The sequence below is a fragment of the Mustelus asterias genome, chromosome 10, assembly GCF_964213995.1.
Source record: "Mustelus asterias chromosome 10, sMusAst1.hap1.1, whole genome shotgun sequence".
Classification (NCBI taxonomy): Eukaryota; Metazoa; Chordata; class Chondrichthyes; order Carcharhiniformes; family Triakidae; genus Mustelus; species Mustelus asterias.
Window position 1 is genome coordinate 2,733,982 of NC_135810.1, and position 25,034 is coordinate 2,759,015.

Sequence of the window (25,034 nt, forward strand, 5' to 3'; positions counted from 1 at the left end):
AGGCCATTCGGCCCATCGAGTCTGTACTGACCACAATCCCACCCAGGCCCTATTCCTGTAACCCCACATACTGACCCTGCTGAACCCCTAGCGCTCGGGGCAATTTAGCATGGCTAATCAACCTAACCCGCACGTCTTTGAACTGTGGGAGGAAATCAGAGCACCCGGAGGAAACCCACACAGACACGGGGAGAATGTGCAAACTCCACACAGACAGTAAACCAAGGCCGAATTGAACGTGGGTCCCTGGCGCTGTGAGGCAGCAGTGCCAACCGTTGTGCCACCGTGCCACCATTCTCTCAAAGGGTGGTGAATCTGTGGAATTCACTATCCCAGAGTGTGGTGGATGCCGGGGCATTGAGTAACTTTAAGGAGGAGATAGATTTTTAATTAGTAAGGGTTTGAGGGGTTATGGCGAACGGGCAGGAAAGTGGAGTTGAGGCCAAGGTGAGATCAACGATCGTATTGAATGGTGCAGCAGGCTGGTGGGGCTGAATGGCCTCCTCCTGCTCCTAGTTCTTATGATTCTTATGATATTGTTTGAGCAAGATTTGGCCCATCAGTTTTACTGCCTTAATTCCCAGTAAGGTACAGTTGACATTGTTCATTTGTTTTTATTGACCTGATAAGGCAGCTACCTTGAAATAGTAAGTACTTTATCTTCATGTGAAACAAATGTGGTTTTATGGTGTTTATGTTGTACGAGGCAAATTATCAGTGCTGTATTGTGTGGTCTATAATAATTTCATGCTCTGGTATACTCAGTCCCGTAAGAACAAATCAATACCAGATTTTGTCATTGACTAATCAGCCTCCGATATGGAGGTATAATGACAGCCAGCCACATCTATCAGAGCTATCATTCCTTACTGCTCCATGCCAACAAGTGAAAATAATCTGTATCTGTCAATTGAAAACCGAATCGATTCCCATCCTGGGAGTTTATATTACAATTTCTGCAAACAAACCGCTGATGATCACCTACAAAACTGCCTGTTAAGTTCTTAAACCGCAGCTATTTGAAGGATTAGTTTGCCAAGCACTGTGGGCAGCACCCTTGCCTCCGAGACAACAGATTAGAACATCGAGCATAGAAAACATACAGCACAAACAGGCCCTTCGGCCCACAAGTTGCGCCGGTCATGTCCCTACCTACCTAGGCTTATATATAGGCTTGCCTATAACCCTCAATCCTATTAAGCCCCATGTACTCATCCAGAAGTCTCTTAAAAGACCCAATCGAGTTTGCCTCCACCACCATTGACAGCAGCCGATTCCACTCACCCACCACTCTCTGAGTGAAAAACTTACCCCTGACATCTCCTCTGTACCTACTCCCCAGCACCTTAAACCTGTGTCCTCTCGTAGCAGCCATTTCAGCCCTGGGAAAAAGCCTCCGAGAATCCACCCGATCTATACCTCTCAACATCTTGTAAACCTCTATCAGGTCACCTCTCATCCTTCATCTCTCCAAGGAGAAAACACTGAGCTCCCTCAGCCTATCCTCATAAGGCATGCCAACCAACTCGGGCAACATCCTTGTAAATCTTCTCTGCACCCTTTCAATCATTTCCACGTCCCTCCTGTAATGAGGCGACCAGAACTGAGCACAGTACTCCAAGTGGGGTCTGACGAGGGTCTTATAAAGCTGCATCATTATCTCCCGACTCCTAAACTTAATCCCTTCATTGATGAAGGCCAGCACACCATACACCTTCTTAACCACCTCCTCTACCTGCGAGGCCGATTTAAGAGTCCTATGGACCCTGACCCCAAGGTCCTTCTGACCCTCTACACTGCTAAGAGTCTTACCCTTGATATTATACTCCTTCATCCCATTTGACCTGCCAAAATGGACCACTACACATTTATCCGGGTTGAAGTCCATCTGCCACTTCTCTGCCCAGTCTTGCATCCTATCTATGTCACGCTACAGCTTCTGACATCCCTCCAACCAGATTGTGGGGTCACGGTTTCAATCTCAAGACAGGAGTGCACAATCCAGGCTAACGCCGCAATGCTGCTGCTGTCGGAGTGCCGCAGTGCTGAAGGCACTGTCTTTCGAGACACCTGATGAATCTAAAAGATCCCAGAGCATTAATTTGAAGAAGAGCGGGGGTGGGATGTCGTTTGGGGGGAGGGGGGGAGGGGGGGGGGGGGAGAGTTCTCTACAGCCTCCTGTCCAATAGTTGCACCTCCATCAACGTCACGAAAGCAGATGATCTGAGCATTATCACTGCTTGTGAGATCTTGCTGTGCGTAAATTGGCTGCCACATTTCCTGCACAGTGACCACACTTCAAAAGTTTTTTTTTCTGCCTGTAAAACTCTGCAGCAACCAGAAACTGTAGAAGGTTCTGCATAAAATCTTTCCCTTCTCTTTGGGTGATAACTTAGTGAACCATGATACAATGTTCCTATAACAAAAATAGACTTATACCTAACACAGGTTTCAATGGCCTCACTTTCTGCAACTTTTCACATGTCCTGTTTCTGCCAATAGAACTACACTGGATACTTTTCTCTTGTTTCTCTGAAAAGCCCCAAAACACCACTGGATGTCTGATTCCTCATTCCGGGTTCATTGTGTTCAACTTAGCGTGCTCTTCCCCAGACCTTCCCTTCCAAAATAACAATGGAAAATTCTGGAAAAACTCAGTCAGCCCGGCAGCATTGGTGGAGCAAGAAAGAAAGTTTACGGCCGGAATTCCCCCATCCCTCAGCTTAGGTTTTACTCAGCTGAGGAGAGATTTAGTAAAAGTGAAAACAGCAACTTGAGGGTAAACCAGGATCAGGGAAGAGGAAATTCAAGGGGTTCAGAGTAAGCATGTTCCCACAAAGAAAAAGGGTGGGACAGCTAAATCTAGAGTTCCCTGCACATCAAGGAGTTTACAGGGTAAGAAAAGGCAGAAAAGGAAAGCTTATGTCAGACAACAAGAACTCAACACTACAGATGTGGATAGTCAGATGCTCTTTCCCAGGGTAGAAATGTCAAGTACTGGGGACATAGGTTTAAGGAGCGTGGGGAAAAGTTTAGAGGAGACGTGCGAGGCAAGTTTTTTACACAGAGGGTGGTGAATGTCTGGAATGCGCTTCCCGGGGATGTGGTGGGAGCAGGTACGATAGCGGCATTTAAGGGGCAACTAGACAAATACATGAATAGGATGGGAATGGAAGGATACGGACTCTGTAAGTGTATATGGTTTTAGTTTTGGCAGGCATCATGATCGGTGCAGGCTTGGTGGGCCGAAGGGCCTGTTCCTGTGCTGTACTGTTCTTTGTGCTCTTTGTTCTTTGAAAGCTGAGACGATTATAGAAAGAGGAAGGGTGAACTCCCAAAGAAAATTCAGAAAGCAAAGTGAGGGCATGAAAGAATGTTGGCTAAACAAAGTCAAGGAGAACCCAGCGGTGTTTTTTCAAAGGTGATAACCAAGGAAACAGCAGGACCCATAAGCAAGGTAACCTATGTGTATAAACTGAAGACGTTAGTATGGTTCTTAATTAATGTTTTGCATCTGTCTTCACAAAGGACTGGAACAATACAAACATTGTATTAAGGAGGAGCAGTGTGAGTACTGGATGTGATAAACACAGGGGCAGGATTTTCCAACCCCGCTCGCCCCAAGACTGGAAAATCCTGCCCGAGGTCAACAGACCTCTGCACGGTCCTTTAACCTTTGCTCCCCGCCCCCACCTGCTACAATTCCCATGGCGGGCGGATTGGGAAATTTCCCCCCATAGAGAGAGAGAGGAAGTGACTATCAGGCTTGAAAGTGGATGACAGGAATCTGGCCACCGTTCACCCTGACGGGATTTTCCCATCCCGCCGCAGTGAACGGAGATTTGGCTGGCTGCCTAATTCTCCGACTTCGCTGCAGTGGGAGCTTGGCATGAGCGGCAGGTAAGATCGCGCCCGATAAATCACCCGGGGTGATAAATCCCCCTCTAGCTGAGCCAGGGAGAAAATAACGGAAGGTCTGATCCTAACTGTCCAACTCTCACTGGATACATGTGAGGTGTCGGGGGACAATACTCAGATCTGCTACCTTTGTTTGAAAAGGGAGTGAGGGATAGAGTGAATCATTGCAGAAAGTGATAGTGGGCAGATTATCAATGCTGAGGGACAGGATAAACTATCACTTAGAAAGGCAATGGATTGATCAAGGACAGGCAGTCTGGATTTGTTAAGGGGAGATCATGCTTGACTAATTTTTTCAGGATGGATTGAGGGTAGTGCAGTTGTTGTGGTATACATGAATTTTAGCAAGGTTTTTGACCAAGTGCCACATGGCAGACTGGTTAAATAAATAAAAGTCCGTTGGGATCCAGGGGAATGTGGCAAACTGGATACAAAACTGGATATAAAACTGGCTCAGTGGCAGGAAAGATGGGTGTTTTGGCTACTGGAAGGCGATTTCTATGGGGTTCCACAGGACTCAATACTCCATCCCCTGCTTTATGTGATACATATTAATGATTTGGATGTAGGGGGCATGATCAAGAAGCTTGCGGATCGCACAAAAATTGGCCACATACCTTTGGGAAGCGAGAGGGATTGCTGTAGACTGTAGGAAGATGTCAATGGATTGGTGACGTGGGCAGTAAAGTGGCAAATAGAATTCAAGTGTGAGGTGATGCATTTGGGAAGGTCAAAGGATTCACAGTAAATGGGAGGATACTGAGACACAGAGGAAGTCAGGGATGGAGTGAATTTCCACAGATCCTTAAAGGTAGCAGAGGGGGGGGGGGGGGGGGGGGGTAAGAGGCAGATGGAATCCTTTCATTTATTAGCTGAGGGATCAGGTATAAGAACAGGAAGATTATGTTGGAACTGTGTAAAACATTAGATAGGTCACAATTTGACTGCAGTGTGCAGTTCTGATCACCTGATAATAGAAAGGATGTAATTGTATTAGAGAGGGTGCAGAGGAAACTGGCGAGGATGTTGCCAGGACTGGAAAATTGCAGCTATGAAGAAAGATTGGATAGGTTGGGAGAAAAACAGAAAATGCTGGAAAATCTCAGCGGGTCTGACAGCATCTGTGGAGAGAGAGTGGAGCCAATATTTCGAGTAGATGACCCTATGCCAGAATCCAGCATCCACAGTATTTTGCTGGATTCTGACAAAGCTAGGCTGAGGTTGTTCTCCTTGGAACTGAGGAGGCTGAGGGGAGATTTGAGTGAGATATGTTAAAGAGTGAGAGGCTTGGATAGAGTGGATGGGAGGGGCTTTTTACTACAGCAGAGAGGTCAGTGAGTATAGAGTGACTGGAAGAAGGATAAGAGTGGAGATGTGGGAAGTTGTTTACATCCTGAGGGTTGTGAGGGGTCTGGAACTCACTGTCTGAAAGAGTAGTCGAGACAGAAACCCTCAACTCATTGAAGATGTGTCTGGATCTGCCCTAGCCTTACAGGGTTATGGACCCATCGCCGGAAAGTGGGATGAGGCTGGGTGACTCATTTTTCAGTCACCATAGACACAATGGGCCGAGTGGCCTCTTTCTGTGCTATGAGCTTTCCCTGGGCACAATTCTTACCAGCCGTTCATACCACGCCCCCACTGCAGCGGGGTGGGAAAATCCCACCGGGATGAACAACCGTAACATTCCGGTCTATGCATCTATGATTTGTGAATTCTCCAACTGCATACAGTTCCCAAGTTGCTGTGTGTTTATATATTTTTTTCTTTGCTATTGAGATTTGTACGGAATTTAATTCCCAGCCTTTGGAATATCGCCATTGTTACCCTAATGCTTTTCCAGGATTTCCCCCCCCACTCCCCCCCCTCCCCAAACCTCCTCCTCAGACCAGCAGCACGTCAACAAAGCTTCAAATTGCTGCCCTAGTTCTGCCAAGGCATATTTTGACAAATTATTGGACCAGGAGTCTGGAAGTGAACACATCTTTCACGCTCAATTTTAACAGAAGCACCTTTTAAATGCTCACTCCCTTTCCAGGCCTTCGGTATCAGTGTGAAACAGCTGAGTAAATTAAAGTTGAAAACTCCCTCCTGGGTTTCTTCCGTTTGACAATGTTTGGAGCAGCTGCTGCATGGTAACTACTGGTTGTTTCTCTTCCTCGGGATGCGTACAGCATCCCAATGCCTCAATCTATTGCAGCGAACGTACCGGGAAGTGGACATATGCGCAAGACCCTTTGTGTTGTTTTGTGTCATCGATTCCTTTCTGTTTGTTGATAATTGCACATCGAAATACACAGCAAGTGAGCTGTGGGAGAGATGAAACTTTGATTTTCATTAACCAGGTGTCCGGAAGATTTATGGGTTGGGGTGTGTCCTGTATTTCACACTCTACTGCCGGCGCTTGATACTCGCTGCTGTTTTGTACAATGTGCTAATAAGCCTGCTATCCCCCTCAGACATGCCTCGGGAACGCACATCACTGTGACAGGGGAAAGGAACTTGCTCCACGCTCAGCCGCTCCCACACAATTGTGATACCTTGTTAATCAGAATACAGATATTGTACCCCACCCACGCACCCCCAGGATAGGCGAGAAAACCCAACCCAATTTCCATCGTAATTGCACGGGTTAGGTGGACTGGCCATGCTAAATTAATCCTTAGTGTCGGGGGACTAGCTGGGGTAAATGCATGGGGTTATGGGGATAGGACCTGGGTGGGATTGTGGTCGGTGCAGACTCGATGGGCCGAATGGCCTCCCCCTGCACTGTAGGATTCTATGATTCTAAAAACAGGCCATGTACTACATCTCACCCTATCTGACTATCCCTCCAATCCATTCTCCCTCTATTCCATTCTCCCTCCTGTGTTTATCCAACTTCCCTTGAAGTTCAGTCAGGTTAGTTCTTAAGTGCCAGCTCCTTTAGCCTAGCCGATAACTAAGATACTTTAAACTAAAGGAGAGGAGACAGGATAGTAAGACACAAGTCTGGGTGTTTACCCTATCTTTGCCACTCATAATTTTGTACCCCTTGATCACCATGAGTGGCACGGTGGGAGGATACTGAGAGGTATAGAGAAAGTCAGAGACGGAGTGGCACAGTGGTTAGCACTGCTGCCTCACAGCACCAGGGACCCGGGTTCAATTCCAGCCTTGAGTCACTGTCTGTGTGGAGTTTGCATGTTCTCCCCATGTCTGCGTGGGTTTTCTCCAGGTGCTCCGGTTTCCTCCCACAGTCCAAATATGTGCGGGTTAGGTTGATTGCCCATGCTAAATTGCTCCTTACTGTCCAAAGATGTATAGGTTAGGGGATTAGTGGAATAAATATGTAGGATTACGGGGATAGTGTCTTGGTAAGATGCTCTATTAGAGAGTTGGTACAGACTCAATGGACTGAATGGCCTCCTTCTGTATTCTATTCAGCCCGCTCTGCTCTGAGGAAACCAACCCCAGCTTAGCCAGCCTCTCTTCATTGCTGAGTTTCCCCCTGACGGGGTAAAAGGAAGGAAGACTTTGCAAAATGTCAAACATCTGAAAGTGCTTTACAGCCGGTGAAACATTGCACAAGTGTAGCCACAACTGCAGTGTAGGAACCAAAGCAGCCAGTTTGTGCACAGCAAGCTTCCACAAACTGCAACGTAATAATGACCAGACCATCTGCTTCAGTGATGTTGACTGAGTGATAAATATTGGCCGGGACAGCTGGGCATCTCCCCTGCTCTTCTTCGAGAACAGTAGCCGTGGGATCTCTCGCATCACCTGGGTTTAATGCCCCACCCGAACAGTGGCATTTCCGACAGTGTCCATAAGACTATAAGATAAAAGAGCAGAATTAAACCACTGTTGCATCGAGTCTGCTTCACCATTCAATCATGGCTGATATTTTTCTCATCCCCATTCTCCTGCCTTTTCCCCATAACCCCTGATCCCCTTATTAATCAAAACCTATCTATCTCTGTCTTAAAGACACTCAATGACCTGGCCTCCACAGCCTTCTGTGGCAAAGAGTTCCACAGATTCACCACTCTCTGGCTGAAGAAATTCCTCCTCTACTCTGTTTTAAAGGATGTGTCGCTCACCATACTGCACTGGGAGTGTCAATGTAGATTTTAAGCTCAAATCCCTGTAGCGGGCTCAACCCCACCCCCACCCCATCTAGGGTGGCATGGTGGCACAGTGGTTAGCACTGCTGCCTCACAGCGCCAGGGACCCGGGTTTGATTCCGACCTCGGGTCACTGTCTGTGTGGAGTTTGCACTTTCTCCCTGTGTCTGCGTGGGTTTCCTCCGGGTGCTCCGGTTTCCTCCCACAGTCCAAAGATGTGCGGGATAGGTGGATTGGCCATGCTAAATTGACCTTAATATCAGGGGGTTAGGAAGGTAAATGTGTGGGGTTATGGGAATAGGGCCTGGGTGGGATTGTGATCAGTACAGACTCAATGGGCCAAATGGCCTCCTTCTCCACAATAGGGATTCTATGATTTCATGATTCTACCTTCTCCTCAGCCACTGCTTCAAATTCTTATCACTGGCACTAAGATTGACACCAATCAGTGGGGGATGGTGGCAAAATGTTGAACCACAGAATCAACGTTGAATTGGCTCAACACAATGACAAGAAGGCTAAGTACTTAAAATGCTGAAGGCAGAAAGGCACTTGTGTTACACAATACGAACAGTTAATGCAGTTCTTTGATTGGGGAACATGCCCAGGGTAATATCTGGGATGTCGTTTTTAGTCATGATTTGGACAGTTGGATTTAATTTTTCACAGAATCGAAGGCTGCGATCCTGAGAATACTATTTTGTAAAGATGCCTCGTAACAAAGCAGAATTAGGCTTCGCGGTTCCAAATCCCAGCACGCAGCATGGTCACGGGGTGACAGGATGTGAAAGATGATCTTTACGGGTGGTGTGCAAATGGAAGAATGCAGACAGGGAAAAAACACAACAAATTGTCATCTGTGCATAACTGAGGGTGAGAGCAAAATTCCAGCAATGCTTTGGAATTCTGTCGGAGCAGCCTGGCTGCCTGAAGGTCACACGAAGATTGCAATGTCTGGAAGTTAATGCGATGATGACATTTACTGCAGTTGAGAATGCCTTCAGGATTTTCCTATCCAGCGTGCTTGCAGATCACAGCCAGGAGCCTCTGGTGGAAGCTCAGAAGGGAAATTAAGTTACTTCCCCATCAGGAAGGACTGAAAATAGGAAGATGAATCACCCTGGGTCTCTCTCATACACCTCCAGGCTATCTGTTAGCAATGTTGTTTTGGCATTCCAGAGAGGCCTTCACAGCCAGGAGTTGATACATGTCACTGAAAGGAGAGAAAACCACTAAAAATGTAAAAATTAAAATAAAAAGCTACAGCCACAACATCGATAGATTATACTTCTACATTCCTTCAGTGGTAAAATACAAGGGACGCTGTTAAGATACAGTTTAAAGTTTCAGTGCCACAAGCAGGCTTCCATTAACTCTGCAATGAAGTTACTGTGAAAATCCCCCGGTCGCCACACTCCGGCGCCTGTTCGGGTACACTGAGGGAGAATTTAGCATGGCCAATGCACCTAACCAACACATCTTTCGAACTCTGGGAGGACACTGGAGCAAACCCATGCAGACACGGGGAGAAAGTGCAGATTCTGCACAGACAGTGACCCGAGCCGGGAATCGAACCCAGGTCCCTGATGCTGTGAGGCAGCAGTGATAACCACTGTGCCACCGTGCCACCAGGCCTCTATTCATTTGAGTTCAGAAGAATGAGAGGTGATCTTGGGGAAATATAGGATTCTGAAGTTGCTTGACAGGATAGATATCGAGGGGATGCCTCTACTGGTCAGGAAATCTACAACTAGGGGGGTCACAGTTTAAAAATAAAGGGTCTCCCACTTAAGGTGGAGTGGAGGAGGAATCTCTTGTCTCTGAGTGTTATTAGCCTTTGGAATTCTCTTCCCCAGGGAGCCACGGAGGTTAGATCACTGAATATATTCAAGGTTGAGTTGACCAAATTGGAAGAGGTGCAAGTGAAACGCTGCTTAACCTGAAAGGAGTGTTTGGGGCCTTGGACAGTGAGGAGGGAGGAGATAATTGGACAGGTACTGCAGCTTCTGCAATTGCATGGGAAGGTGCCGTGTGAAGGGGTTGAAGGTTTGGGGGAGATGGAGGAGTGGACCAGGGTGTCACTGAGGAAGTGGTCTTTGCGGAATGCTGAGGGGGGGGGAGGGTAAGGGGGAAATGTTTAGTGGTGACATCAGGCTGGAGTTGACAGGAATGACAGAGGACGATCCTTTAAAGGCTGACGCTGGTGGGGTTTAAAGTGAAGACAAGTGGGATTCTGTCATGGTTCTGGGAGGAAGGTGTGAGGGTAGAAGTGCGGTAAATGGGTCACCAGGAAACCTGCAATATCTCATTGCTCTGTATGGGAGCTTGCTGTGCACAAACTGGCTGCTGCATTTCCCATGTTAAAAGTGACTTAACTTCAGAGGGATTGTGTCATGTTTATTCCTGGTCTGGGCTTATCGATTTGAAACATCGGGACAGCTGAGCAAACCAGATGGAAGTTTTGGAGATATTGACATTCCAGAGATGAAAAGCACCAACTCGTGAACCTCTCCGACACCTGTCATCAAACACTGCCCCCTTTGTTAGCAAAATTCTTGCTCCATAAACAGGCATGTGTGCTACAGAATTAGATACCTGTCCTCTGTGATGTGATCACAATGCATACGTACCAAGGAGTTAAATTTGGCAACAAATTCCTCAGGGGTCAAACCAAACATAAGACTGGTGATTGGGAGACACAGGTGATACTGTAATCCTGGGTCGTGTTACCTTTATGGAACCTTATACTCTTCAAAATTGGAAACCTAAAGGCACCTGACACACTACCTTAAACATTCACTCAATCCACCACTGATGCACAGTGGCAGCCGTGTGTACCATCTACAAGATGCACAGCAGCGACTCACCAAGGTTCCTTCAACAGCACCTTCCAAACCCACAACCTCTGCCACCTGGAAGGACAAGGGCAGCAGATGCATGGGAACGTCACCGGCTGCAAGGGGAATTAGGGATAGACATTAACTGCTGGCCAAGTCAGTGACACATCCCAATAACACAGCAAAGCCGGACACCACCTTGACTTGGAACGATATCACTGTTCCTTTGCTGTGGTTGGGTCAAAATCCTGGAACACCCTCCCTGACAGCACAGTGAGTCTATCTGCACCATCGAGCCAAAAGACATCGGAGCAGAAGTAGGCCATTCGACCCATCGAGTCTGCTCTGCTATTCAATGAGATTATGACTGATTTGATATACTCCACATGGACTGCAGCAGTTCAAGAAGGCGGCTGCTAAATGCACAACCCCAGGTTTACAGAGGACAGGACTCGGGGTGCCAGTCAGGGGTATGTTGGGATAGAGTGGAATTTTGACCGCCCAAAGCAACAACGCCAATAAATGTACCCAGCAATGGGGCAATCTTGAGCCCATGTTTGCCATCCATGCATATGCCAGTGGAGACTCAAGATCCAGAAGTTGTGGTTTTCGCCAGTGAGAAGGCAATTTCAAATCTACCCCATCCCTTCCTAACGGGCATGAAGCTGCTTTACATTCATTTGAATATAGTGGAGAGGTACAAAAGTGTCCAGAGGGGCAATTTTTTCACACAGAGGGTGGTGAGTGTCTGGAACAAGCTGCCAGAGGTAGTAGTGGAGGCGGGTAAAATTTTATCTTTTAAAAAGCATTTAGATAGTTACATGGGTACGATGGGTATAGAGGGATACGGGCCAAATGCGGGCAATTGGGATTAGCCTAGGGGTTTTTTAAAAAAAGGGCGGTGTGGACAAGTTGGGCCGAAGGGCCTGTTTCCATGCTGTAAACCTCTATGAGTCTATGACTCACTTCCTGTGCCCTGAGGCAAAAACACAATTCTGCTTGCTGCTGCAGGCACGTACAGTGGATCCTCTTAAAATATAGCACTATAATTTACACCAAATTACTCCGAGTCTGACACCTCGCTGACTTTATTTGCATTTTAAGCTCACCATTCTCTGGATGAAGGAAAGCATTTCGATTAGCTAATCTTTGATCACAAAAATTGCCTGTTCTGGTAGTTTAAACCTCCCTGGTCCATCACTTGAACCTCTGGTTGATTGAACAGCTACCCTTTACCTGGTTTATCGAGGTTTATGTGCAATTTATAAACTACATAGTTAACAAGACAGGACTGTTCATTCTCGTCACATACTGGATTGAAGGAGTTACAGGATCCAGATATGCAGAAATGGAATTATTATTCATAAAGCAATAGCCTGCACACTGTTAGCATTAAATAACACTGATAATCTGCTAACCAAATTATATCTCCAGGCATCAGTCACGGCTCAGAGGCAACACTCTACACTCTGATCAGGAGGTGCAAGTCCCTCTCCAGAGACTTGAAGACAGAATCCAAGCCAATGCTCCCAGTGCACTGTTGAGGGAGTGCTGCAGTGCTGAGGGAGTGCTGCAGTGCTGAGGGAGTGTTGCAGTGCTGAGGGAGTGCTGCAGTGCCGAGGGAGTGCTGCAGTACCGAGGGAGTGTTGCAGTGCTGACGGAGTGCTGCAGTGCTGAGGGAGTGCTGCAGTGCTGAGTGAGTGCTGCAGTGCTGACGGAGTGCTGCAGTGCTGAGGGAGTGCTGCAGTGCTGAGTGAGTGCTGCAGTGCTGACGGAGTGCTGCAGTACCGAGGGAGTGTTGCAGTGCTGAGTGAGTGCTGCAGTGCTGACGGAGTGCTGCAGTACCGAGGGAGTGTTGCAGTGCTGACGGAGTGCTGCAGTGCTGACGGAGTGCTGCAGTACCGAGGGAGTGTTGCAGTGCTGACGGAGTGCTGCAGTGCTGACGGAGTGCTGCAGTGCTGAGGGAGTGTTGCAGTGCTGAGGGAGTGTTGCAGTACTAGGGAGTGTTTCAGTGCTGAGGGAGTGCTGCAGTACCGAGGGAGTGTTTCAGTGCTGAGGGAGTGCTGCAGTACCGAGGGAGTGTTGCAGTGCTGAGTGAGTGCTACAGTGCTGAGGGAGTGCTGCAGTGCTGAGGGAGTGTTGCAGTGCTGAGGGAGTGCTGCAGTACCGAGGGAGTGCTGCAGTGCTGAGGGAGTGTTGCAGTGCTGAGGGAGTGCTGCAGTACCGAGGGAGTGTTGCAGTTCTGAGGGAGTGTTGCAGTGCTGAGGGAGTGCTGCAGTGCTCAGGGAGTGCTGCAGTACCGAGGGAGTGTTGAAGTGCTGAGGGAGTGCGGCAGTACCGAGGGAGTGTTGCAGTACCGAGGGAGTGTTGCAGTGCTGAGGGAGTGTTGCAGTGCTGAGGGAGTGCTGCAGTGCTGAGGGTGTGCTGCAGTACTGAGGGAGTGTTGCAGTGCTGAGGGAGTGCTGCAGTGCTGAGGGAGTGTTGCAGTGCTGACGGAGTGCTGAGTGTTGCAGTGCTGACGGAGTGCCACAGTACTGAGGGAGTGCTGCAGTGCTGAGGGAGTGCTGCAGTGCTGAGAGTGTTGCATTGCTGAGGGAGTGCTGCAGTGCTGAGGGAGTGCTGCAGTACTGAGGGAATGCTGCAGTGCTGAGGGAGTGCTGCAGTGCTGAGAGTGTTGCAGTGCTGAGAGTGTTGCAGTGCTGAGGGAGTGCTGCAGTGCGGAGGGAGTGCCGCAGTACTGAGGGAGTGCTGCAGTGCTGAGAGTGTTGCAGTCCTGAGGGAGTGCTGCAGTGCTGAGAGTGTTGCAGTGCTGAGGGAGTGTTGCAGTGCTGAGGGAGTGCTGCAGTACCGAGGGAGTGTTGCAGTTCTGAGGGAGTGTTGCAGTGCTGAGGGAGTGCTGCAGTGCTCAGGGAGTGCTGCAGTACCGAGGGAGTGTTGAAGTGCTGAGGGAGTGCGGCAGTACCGAGGGAGTGTTGCAGTACCGAGGGAGTGTTGCAGTGCTGAGGGAGTGCTGCAGTGCGGAGGGAGTGCCACAGTACTGAGGGAGTGCTGCAGTGCGGAGGGAGTGCTGCAGTGCCGAGTGAGTGCTGCAGTGCTGGAGGTGCTATCTGCCATGTTAAACAAGGATTCTATCTATCTTCTCAGGTGGACACACAAGATCACACCACACAATTTCAAAGAAGAAAAGTGGGGAGGATGATTCTCCTCAGCCTCCTGGTGAAACGATGGCATAGGGATGGCACGGATGACACAGTGGTTAGCACTGCTGCCTCACAGCCCCGGGTTCGATTCCCGGCTTGGGGTCACTGCCTGTGTCGAGTTTGCACATTCTTCCTGTGTCTGCGTGGGTTTCTTCAAGGTGCTCCGGTTTCCACCCACAGTCCAAAGCTGTGCAGATTAGGTAGATTGGCCAAGTTAAATTGCCCCTTAGTGTTCCAAGATATGTAAATTGGGGGAATTAGCAGGGTAAATGCGTGGCTTTACAGAGGTGGGCTTAGGTGGGGTGCTCTTTTGGAGAGTTGGTACAGACTCAATGGGCCAAATGGCCTCTTTCTTAAGGATTCTATGATATATGATCTATCCTTCAACCGCCATCAGTAAACAAAGGCTGGATTATCTGGAGATTACCACATTCGCAGTTTGTGGGAACTTGTGATGCAGACTTGTCTGCTTTTAGTTTCGCATTTTACAACTCTAAAGACCGTCAGAAATACTTTATCAGCTGTGGCGTGCATTGAGATGGCCTGCGTTTTTGCAAGGCACTGCAGAAATTTTAAAGTCTTTCTTACTCACCAAAGGATTCTGAAATGTCAAACCCTCCTCTATGAATGTTCCCATTCTCTGTGAGAAGTACTTGGTTCTTTATTTTACCAAACTGTAACAAACGTCTATTTAATCTGTGAGATACCCAATATCTCCACATCTGTTGTTGTTGCATTTCTTCCTCATTAGTGTGTGACTAATCGGTTAATCCTTTAATTCCTATTCTGGCATATTATTGACACATTCTCCATTCTTGCCATGAAGCTGTTGTTTTGTCACAGTTTCTCCCTTCTTCTCTGTTGGATCTTTGTTTCTCTTTGGAAACTCCAAATGTCGCTGCCAATTTCAAAGAAACCCTACAATACAGAAGGAGGCCATTCGGCCCATCGAGTCTACGCCGACCACAATCCCACCCAGGCCCCATCCCCGTAACCCCATTTATTTATCCTAGCTAGTCCCCCTGACACAAAGGGGCATTTTATCATAGAAATCATAGAATCATAGAAACCCAACAGTACAGAAAGAGGCCATTCGGCCCATCGAGTCTCACCGACCACAATCCCACCCAGGCCCTATCCCCATATTCCTACATATTTACCCACTAATCCCTACTCATCTCAGGACACTAAGGGGCAATTTTAGCATGGCCAATCAACCTAACCCGCACATCTTTGGACTGTGTGAGGAAACTGGAGCACCCGGAGGAAACCCACGCAGACACGAGGAGAATGTGCAAACTCCACACAGACAGTGACCCAAGTCGGGAATCGAACCCAGGTCCCTGGAGCTGTGAAGCAGCAGTGCTAGCCACTGTGCTACCGTGCCGCCCTTATCATGGCCAATCCACCTAACCTGCACATCTTTGGACTGTGGGAGGAAACCAGAGCACCCGGAGGAAACCCATGCAGACACGGGGGGAACATGCAAACTCCACACAGACAGTGACCCAAGACGGGAATCGAACCCGGGTCCCTGGCGCTGTGAGGCAGCAGTGCTAACCACTGTGCCACCGTGCTGCTAATGAGGATTCCAGCACGGCCTGTATTTGGATTGTGCCTTTTCACCACGGCTTTGTTTGGGGAGGTAGTGGCATTGTGGTATTGTCACTGGACTAGTAATCCAGAGACCCAGGGTCATGCTCTGGAGTTCGGATCCCACCACAGCAGATGGTGAAATTTGAATTCAATAAAAATCTGGAATTAAAAGTTTACTGATGACCATGAAACCATTATTCTTTGTCATAAAAACCCATCTGGTTCACTAATGTCCTTTAGGGAAGGAAATCTGCCGTCCTGACCTGATCTGGCCTACATGTGATTCCAGAGCCACGACAATGTGGTTAACTCCTGAATGTCCACATCCATGAATTAGTTAAAAAGAACCTCTCCGAGTGTCTCCGTATGTGGCTTGGTGCTAAATTTTATTTGGTAAACATTCCTGTGAAGCAGCTTGGGACGTTTTGCTCCATTAAAAGAACTATATAAATGCAAGTTGTTGTTATTGTAAAACACCCTGAGGCGCTTCACATGGAAGTTCAGAGCGAAAATTTGACATTGAGCCCCCATGAAGACCTATCAGGACAGGGTTCCTTAAGGAGGGAGCTTTTCATAGAATCATAGAATCTCTACAGTGCAGAAGGAGGCCATTTGGCCCATTGAATCAGCACTGGCCCTCCGACAGAGCATCTTACCCAGGCCCATCCTCCACCCTATACCCATAATCCCACGCATTTACCCCACTAATCCACCTAACCCGCACATCTTTGGACACTAAGGGGCAATTTAGCATGGCCAATCCACCTAACCTGCACATCTTTGGAATGCGGGAGGAAACCGGAGCACCCGGAGGAGACCCACGCAGACACGGGGAGAATGTGGCTGGAATTGAACCCAGGTCCCTGCCCTGTGATGCAGCAGTGCTAACCACTGTACCACCGTGCAGCCCTTTTAAAGAGTGTCTTAAAGTGGAAGATGCCCAAGAGGTCAGAGTTGGCGGAGTTCCGAGATCTCGAATCATTGACCTGCTTTGACTCCCAGTTAAGCGATGCCTCAATTTTAAAATTCTCCGCTCTATCGTCAAATCCGTCCGTGGTCTCGCTCCCTCCCTACGTGTTGTTGCACCAACTTATTGGGTTCACTAATGTCCTTCGATGAAGGAGATGCTTACCCCGTCTCCCCTTCTCTGCTTCCAAACAGTGCCATGTGATCTTTTGTGTCTAGCTTTGACAGGTTTGTGATTCTCCGCCCCCACAGCAATGTGATTTACTCGTGAATGGCCTCGCAAGGTACTCAGTCACGTCAAAGCACATGGACTGCAAAGGTTCAAAAAGGCGGCTCATCACCACCCTCTCAAGGGCAGTTAAGGATGGGCAATAAAGGCTGGCCTAGCCAGCGATGCCTATATCTTGTAAGCGAATGAGAAAAGATAAATTGAAGGAAACAACAGAATATGTTACATTACACAAATCAAACTAAACCCTGAGGGTGGAACCCCCGGACATTCTCTCTCCCACCTTCTTCCGTCGGGAAAAAGATACAAAAGTCTGAGGTCACGTACCAACCGACTCAAGAACAGCTTCTTCCCTGCTGCTGTCAGACTTTTGAATGGACTTACCTCGCATTAAGTTGATCTTTCTCTACACCCTAGCTCTGACTGTAACACTACATTCTGCACTCTCTTGTTTCCTTCTCTATGAACGGTATGCTTTGTCTGTATAGTGCACAAGAAACAATACTTTTCACTGTATGTTAATACATGTGACAATAATAAATCAAATCTTCCCTTGGTGACTCCCACCTCCCCCACCCCCAACACCCCTATCCCCCACAAAGGACATCTCTGTCACTTCCATTCCTGATGTGGAGCTGCCGGCGTTGGACTGGGGTAAACACAGTAAGAAGTTTAACAACACCAGGTTAAAGTCCAACAGGTTTATTTGGTAGCAAAAGCCACACAAGCTTTCGGAGCTCCAAGCCCCTTCTTCAGGCGAGTGAAGAACCTGAAGAAGGGGCTTGGAGCTCCAAAAGCTTGTGTGGCTTTTGCTACCAAATAAACCTGTTGGACTTTAACCTGGTGTTGTTAAACTTCTTACTGTACTTCCATTCCTGCCACTGAACCTAGACTTTGGAGAAGAAGAATTAACCTCTGATTCTAAATGCAGGCGAACCTTAATATCTTTACCCGGAAAGTATCTTTGAGTAATTAGATAGCTGGTTAATTTATTTTGCACCTCACTTGTTACAAGTTAACCAAGATGATCAGAATGTAAAATCAGCCATTTGTTTGGCTCTCAGCTTTGTGAAGTTGTACGTTAAGGAGGTGATGGAAATTTGTACTCTGCACTCAAGTGTCATCCCAAGGAAATGGACGTGAGGATTGGCAGTGATACCACACAACGGATCCCAAACAGCCTATATGTCACATAAAACCGAGCCTTCCAAGGCAAAGCTTTTACAACATAGAGTTTTACCAACACCTCATCATTTCAGAACATGCTTCAGCACAAAGCTCAGTCTCAGACCAGTGTTTAGTTGTCGACCGTCAGGTCAGAAGAGCTCAAGCTGTTCTACAAGGAGAGAGTAAAGCCAATCAGGTTGCTCGTTATGGCGGGACTTCTTAATAAGTATGCAAAAGGTGTTCTGAGCACAAACTGCAATTAGAAGATAAAGCTATTATCTTTTAATGCAAATTGTGGTCGGGCTGCTCACGTTAGATGCTGCTGGGGGCTGGGTAGATAAATCAATGCATATAGGGAGAAAGATGGGAAATGAAATGGATTTCCAGTGACAGTTTTTGTAGACCAAGGTGTCAGATATAAGTCTTACATTTATTATTGGTGATATTAATGAATGGAAGTTCAATCTGTTTCTATGACGTTTTCTGTCTTTTGTTTCCATGCCAATGTTAACTCGTTTAAAATAAAAACATAAGAACTAGGAGCAGGAGTGGGCCATTCAGCCCCTCGAGCCTGCTCCGCCATTCAATAAGCACAGTAAGTAGTCTCACAACACAGGTTAAAGTCCAACAGGTTTATTTGGTAACACGAGCTTTCGGAGTGCCGCTCCTTCATCAGGTGAGTGCCTGCTACAACTTCATCAGTTGTGAGACTGCTTACTGTGCCTACCCCAGTCCAACGCTGGCAACTCCACATCATGGCCATTCAATAAGATCATGGCTGATCTTTTCGTGGACTCAGCTCCACTTACCCGCCCGCTCACCATAATCCTTCATCCTGTGACTAATTAAAAACCGATTTATCTCCTGCTTAAATCTGTTACGTGTCCCAGTGTCCACTGCACTCTAAGGTAGAGAATTCCACAGATTCACCACCCTTTGAGTGAACCTTTTGAGAGAAATAATTTCTCCTCATTTCTGTTTTAAATCTGCCGCCCCTTAGCCTAAAACTATGGTCTCTTGTTCTCGAATTTCCAACAAGAGTGAGCATCCTTTCACCGTCTACCTTTAGCAGCTTATATACCTCAATTAGACCTCCTCATTCTTCTGAACTACAGCGAGTTTAGACCTAAACTGCTCAATCTCTTTTCTTAAGACAAGTCCTTCATCCGTGGAATCAATCTTGTGAACCTTCTCTGAACTGCCTCTAATGCACTGTCCTTCCTCTAGTGAGGGGACCAAAACTGTGCGCAGTGCTCCAGATGCAGAGTTGCTCTATACAGTTGCAGCAGCACCTCCCTACTCTTACACTCTGTTCCATTAGCAATGAATGCCAAAATCCCATTCGCCTTCTTTATTACCTGCTAACGTTCTGCGATTCATGCACAAGGACACCCAGATCCCTCTGCATCGTACCATCCAAAGTTTCTCTCCATTAATATAATAAGTTGTCTTTTTATTCCTCTGACTGAAGTGGATAATCTCACACTTATCCACGTTAAACTCCATCTGCCAAACTTTGGCCTCCTCACCCAACCCGTCTATATCCATTTGTAAGTTTCTTATTTCCTCATTGCAATTTACTATCCTATTTTAGTGTCATCTGTAAATTTGGCTACAGTACCTGCTATCCCGGTGTCCAAGTTATTAATATAGTTGATGCCCGAAGACCGAACCCTGTAGCACCCCACTGGTTACATCTTGCCAATCCGAGAACAACCCATTTATCCCAACACTCTGCTTTCAGTTGGTTAGCCAGTTCTCTAACCAAGCTAATATATTAACCGCAATCCCATGGGATCTTACCTTATGTATTAACCTTCTGTGCGACACCTTATCTGGTCGTGCAGATACACTACATCTGCCAGATCACCATTATCAACCTTGCTTGTTACATCTTCGAAAAACTCTAGCAGATCAGCCAAAGACAATTTACCCATCATAAAACCGTAAAAAAAAGGAGGTTAAAGCTTTTGTTGTGGGTGTTGTGCAAAAAGAAAAAAATGCGATACCTATATTGGATTGCGCGAGCAACATCTGGTATCAACACAATCGGCTGAATGGCCTGCTTCTGGACACTCAACTTCAGAGAATGCAAGATGTGCATTTCTGTAGCACCTTTCATGATTTCAGATGTTTCAACTCTCTGTTGGTGGCACTTAGAATGACACCCATGAGTTTCAGACCCACTCTGGAGACTTGAGATCACAAGTGTAGGCTGACACCCCCAGTGCAGCACTGAGGGGGGGGGCTGCACTGCCTGAGGTACCATCTCTCAGTTAGATGTTAAACTGAGGCCCCAGCAGCTCTCCCAGCTGGGCATAAAGATCCCCCTGGTGCTATTTCGAAGTCTCACAACACCAGGTTAAAGTCCAACAGGTGGGAGGAAACCGGAGCATCCGGAGGAAACCCACGCAGACACGAGGAGAACGTGGAAACTCCACACAGGCAGTGACCCAAGTCGGGAATTGAACCCGAGTCCCTGGCGCCGTGAGACAGCAGTGCTAACCACTGTGCCACCGTGCCACCCTCTCTATCCCCTCTCTATTCTCTCTGTACTGATGCCTTCAGACTTGCTGAGATTTTGCAGCACTTTCTGTTTTTGTTTCAGATCCCAGCAGTATTTTGTTTTTATCACTAAAACTAGTTATCTGAGCATGATCACATCACTGTGTGTGGGAGTTTGCTGTGTGCAAATTGGCTGCCATAATCCCTACATTGCGACTGCGCTTGAGGCATAGATGATTGGCTGAAAGCACTTTAAGATGCCCCGAGGAGATCTTTCACAGCAGTGGCCTACATTTTGTGCTCAAAGTTTCTGGAGTGTGGCAAACCTTGTGACTCAGAGGTGAGAGTGCCACCCACTGAGCCACCGTCGCGTTGGGTGTGGAAGTGGTAGGTGGCACTAAACATGAATTTCAAAAGCATGACGGTTGCTCTAGCGAGGGAAGGTGAGAAATCCCACGTTGTCAATGTTCTGGGGAAGAATGAGCTCAGTGTTGAGTCTTCATCGCAACCTGGTGAGGAGGGGGGGAAATGTCTTCCTGATCAGATCGAAAAGCAGACGCTTGGCAGCCACTGAGTTTACAAGTAACAGCCGAATGCTGGGTGTGAGTTTAAAAGGCTTTAAGCCATTGAGTACAAAAGAAAGGAAGTTAAGATAAACTTTTATAAAGCACGGATGCAGTTTCAGCTGGAGTATGTGTCCAATTCTGGACACCACACTTTCGGAGGGATAGCAAGGTTTTGGAAAGAGTGTAAAAACAGATTTACACCAACGGTTCCAGTGGTGACAGTCCACATGGATAGATCGGATTGTCTGCTGAGAGATGAGGAGGATGAGAGTAGATTTGATAAGTTATTCAAAGCCATGAGGGTTTTGGGCACGGTGGATAGGGAGAAACTGTTCCCATTGGCAAGAACTAGAAAACAAAGATTTAGAATGATTGCCAGGAGACTCAGACAGGAAGAAATAATGTTGGGCAAGATTCTCTGGCCTCCGAGCCACGTGTTTCCCGCCAGCGGGAGGTGGCACATTGTTTGCTAGTGGCAGGATTTTCCAGTCCCGCCGCTGTCAATTGGAATTCTCATTGATGTCTCCCCTTGAATGTATTCAAGAGGCGGCTGGATATAGCACTTGCAGTGAATGGGATCAAAGGTTATGGGGAGAAAGCAGGATTAGGCTATTGAGTTGGATGATCAGCCATGATTGTGATGAATGGTGGAGCAGGCTCGAAGGGCCAAATGGCCTCTTCCTGCTCCTATCTTCTATGTTTCTATGCTGGCCTGTGGACGGAGTGGTGTTGCCGGCAGGAGCGAAGAATCCAGCCAGCGTGAACGGCTGGAGAATTCCAGCTGTTTTTTACGCAGCGTGTGGTTAGGATTTGGATTGCGCTGCCTGTGAGGGTGGTGGAGGTAGGTTCAATCGAGACTTTCAAAACACCTGAAGAGATAAAGATTGCAAGGGCTCCAGGGAAGGGATTTAGGAGTGGGACTAGCTGAGTTGATCTTAGAGAGAGCCAGTACAGACATGATGGGCTGAATGGCCTCCTTCTGCTCTGTAACCATGTTATGCTTCTATGATAAGAATGTTTTTGGAGATTACAGGTTGCCACTTGGTTAAAACCATTCTGATGTTGTTACCCCACAGGAACTTTTTACAGCTGAATGCAAGTTTAAGGAATCAGTATATGAGAACTACTATGTGATCTATTCATCAATGCTGTACAGACAGCAGGAATCTGGTAGAGCTTGGTATCTGGGATTCAACAAAGATGGCCAAATCATGAAGGGGAATCGTGTGAAGAAAACCAAACCAGCATCTCATTTTCTGCCCAAACCATTGGAAGGTAAATGGCTCACACATCATCAGTTATACTGCCCAGCTGGTGTTTCAATGATTGTATGTCTCTTACCAAACCCATCCATTTTTCATTGCTCTTTGGGCTGCAGACAGTAAAATAATGATACAATAAACCATCAGTTACCTGGGAAGGACCGATTTAAAGTTTGTCTTGTACCACCAATCTTCTGCTGTGAATTGTATTGGTGGCACTCCGAACAACGCAAGCAGTTGGTGGTGGGTTACAGTTCACTCAGAGAGTCCAAGTTGCTGTGGTAACATGCTTGTTGTTGCCTGAAGCAAGGGATAGTGATGGTTGAGGCTCCAATGCTCTTTCCATCACTCCTGCTCTCACCACCAGCCCTTGGTATGTGTTTGAAGGGATTTCCAGGTGGGCACTCAACCTGTTTGGCTGCATTATGAAGGCACCATCCTTAGTCATCGAGTCATAGAGCAATTCAGCACGGAAACAGGCCTTTCGGCCCAACAGGTCCATGCCGACCATGGTGCCCTCCCAGCTAGTCCCAATTGCCTGCGTTTGGCCCATGTCCCTCTAATCCTTTCCCACCCATGTATTTATCCAAATGCTTTTTAAATGTTGCTATTGTACCTGCCTCAACCACTTTCTCTGGCAGCTCATTCCATATCCGCACCATCCTCTGCGTGAACATAGAACATAGAAAGCCACAGCACAAACAGGCCCTTCGGCCCACAGGTTGCGCCGATCACATCCCCACCTCTAGGCCTATCTATAGCCCTCAATCCCATTAAATCCCATGTACTCATCCAGAAGTCTCTTAAAAGACCCCAACGAGTTTGCCTCCACCACCACCGACGTCAGCCGATTCCACTCACCCACCACCCTCTGAGTGAAAAACTTACCCCTGACATCTCCTCTGTACCTACCCCCCAGCACCTTAAACCTGTGTCCTCTCGTAGCAACCATTTCAGCCCTTGGAAATAGCCTCTGAGAGTCTACCCTATCCAGACCTCTCAACATCTTGTAAACCTCTATCAGGTCACCTCTCATCCTTCGTCTCTCCAGGGAGAAGAGACCAAGCTCCCTCAACCTATCCTCATAAGGCATGCCCCCCAATCCAGGCAACATCCTTGTAAATCTCCTCTGCACCCTTTCAATGGCTTCAACATCTTTCCTGTAATGAGGTGAAGAAGTTGCCCCTCAGATACCTTTTAAATCTTTCCTCTCTCACCTTAAACCTCTGCCCTCTAGTTTTCAATTCCCTTCCCTGGGGAAAAGACTATGTGTGTTCATCCTATCGATACCCCTCATGATTTTATACACCTCAATAAGGTCACCTCTCATTCTCCTACATTCCAAGGAATAAAGTCCTAGCCTGGCCAACCTCTCCCTATAACTCAGGCCCGCTGGTCTTGGCAACATCCTCGTGAATCTCCTTTGCACTCTTTCCAATGTCTTTCCTATAACAAGGTGACCAAAACTGTACACAATACTCAAGTGTGGCCTCACCAACAACTTACACAATGTCCCAACTCCTATACTCAATGTCCTGACTGATGAAAGCAATATGCTAAATGCTTTCTTCACTACTCTGTCTATCTGTGACACCGCTTTCAACAAACTATGTACTTGTACTCTGAGGTCCCTCTGTTCCTCAACACTCCTCAGGGCCTACTTTTCACTGTATAAATCCTACCCTGGGGTGGGTCTCAACCTGGAGCTTCTGGTTCAGAGGCAGGGGGAGCTACCCACTGTGCCACAATACCTCAATAAAAGAAGGAACGAGTTTTAAATAAATCTTTGGAAATTAACAAATAAAGTACTTCTTGATTTCAGAAAGGAGACGATCAGATATCAGAGCAGACAATTAAGCCAATCAAGCAAATCATAGAAACATAGAAGATAGGAGCAGGAGGATGCCATTCGGCCCTTCGAGCCTGCTCCGCCATTCATCACGATCATGGCTGACCATCCAACCCAATAGCCTAATCCTGCTTTCTCCCTGTAATCTTTGATCCCATTCACCCCAAGTGCTATATCCAGCCGCCTCTTGAATACATTCAATGCTTTGGCATCAGCTACTTCCTGTGGTAATGAATTCCACAGGCTCACCACTCTTTGGGTGAAGAAATGTCTCCTCATCTCCGTCCTAAATGGTCTACCCTGAATCCTCAGACTGTGACCCCTGGTTCTGGACTCCCCCACCATCAGGAATATCCTTCCTGCATCTACCCTGTCTAGTCCTGTTAGGATGTTATAAGTCTCTATGAGATCCCCCCTCATTCTTCTGAACTCCAGCAAAAACAATCCAAACCTAGTCAATCTCTCCTCATGCATCACTGCACCATGTGACACATAGCAGAGTGGAAGGAAAGGTTTGTAAAAGGGGACAGTTAGAATTGTTGCTCGAGAATTCAATAAGGCATTATCAAACAATCTTTTCAAGTTCAAACACTGAATTGGCCAGTGATTTATTCTATCGAGAATGGGCTGGTAAGTGTACAGGGGCAACTTTGAGCCCATACTCTTCGTCTGAGAGAATGGCAGCATGCGCTCAATATCCAGAAAGCGTGATTCATGCCGGCAAGTTCCAATCCAGCCAGCCCCTCGCCGACAGAGTGCCATGAGACACGCCACAGGACTGGAGCAAGCTCATTTTAATATATTAGCATGTCATTAGTGATCACTCTCTCCAG

At 47.4% G+C, this 25,034-nt stretch overlaps 1 protein-coding gene across 2 annotated transcripts in view; it reads left to right on the top strand.

Moving 5' to 3' along the window:
• Positions 1-25,034, top strand: part of fgf14 (fibroblast growth factor 14) — a 165,264-nt gene that overhangs the window by 128,287 nt on the left and 11,943 nt on the right. For both annotated transcript variants that reach the window (XM_078221529.1, XM_078221530.1), the window contains exon 4: positions 22,167-22,365. In XM_078221529.1, the coding sequence (XP_078077655.1) occupies positions 22,167-22,365 (199 nt within the window). The remainder of the gene's footprint in view (positions 1-22,166; positions 22,366-25,034) is intronic.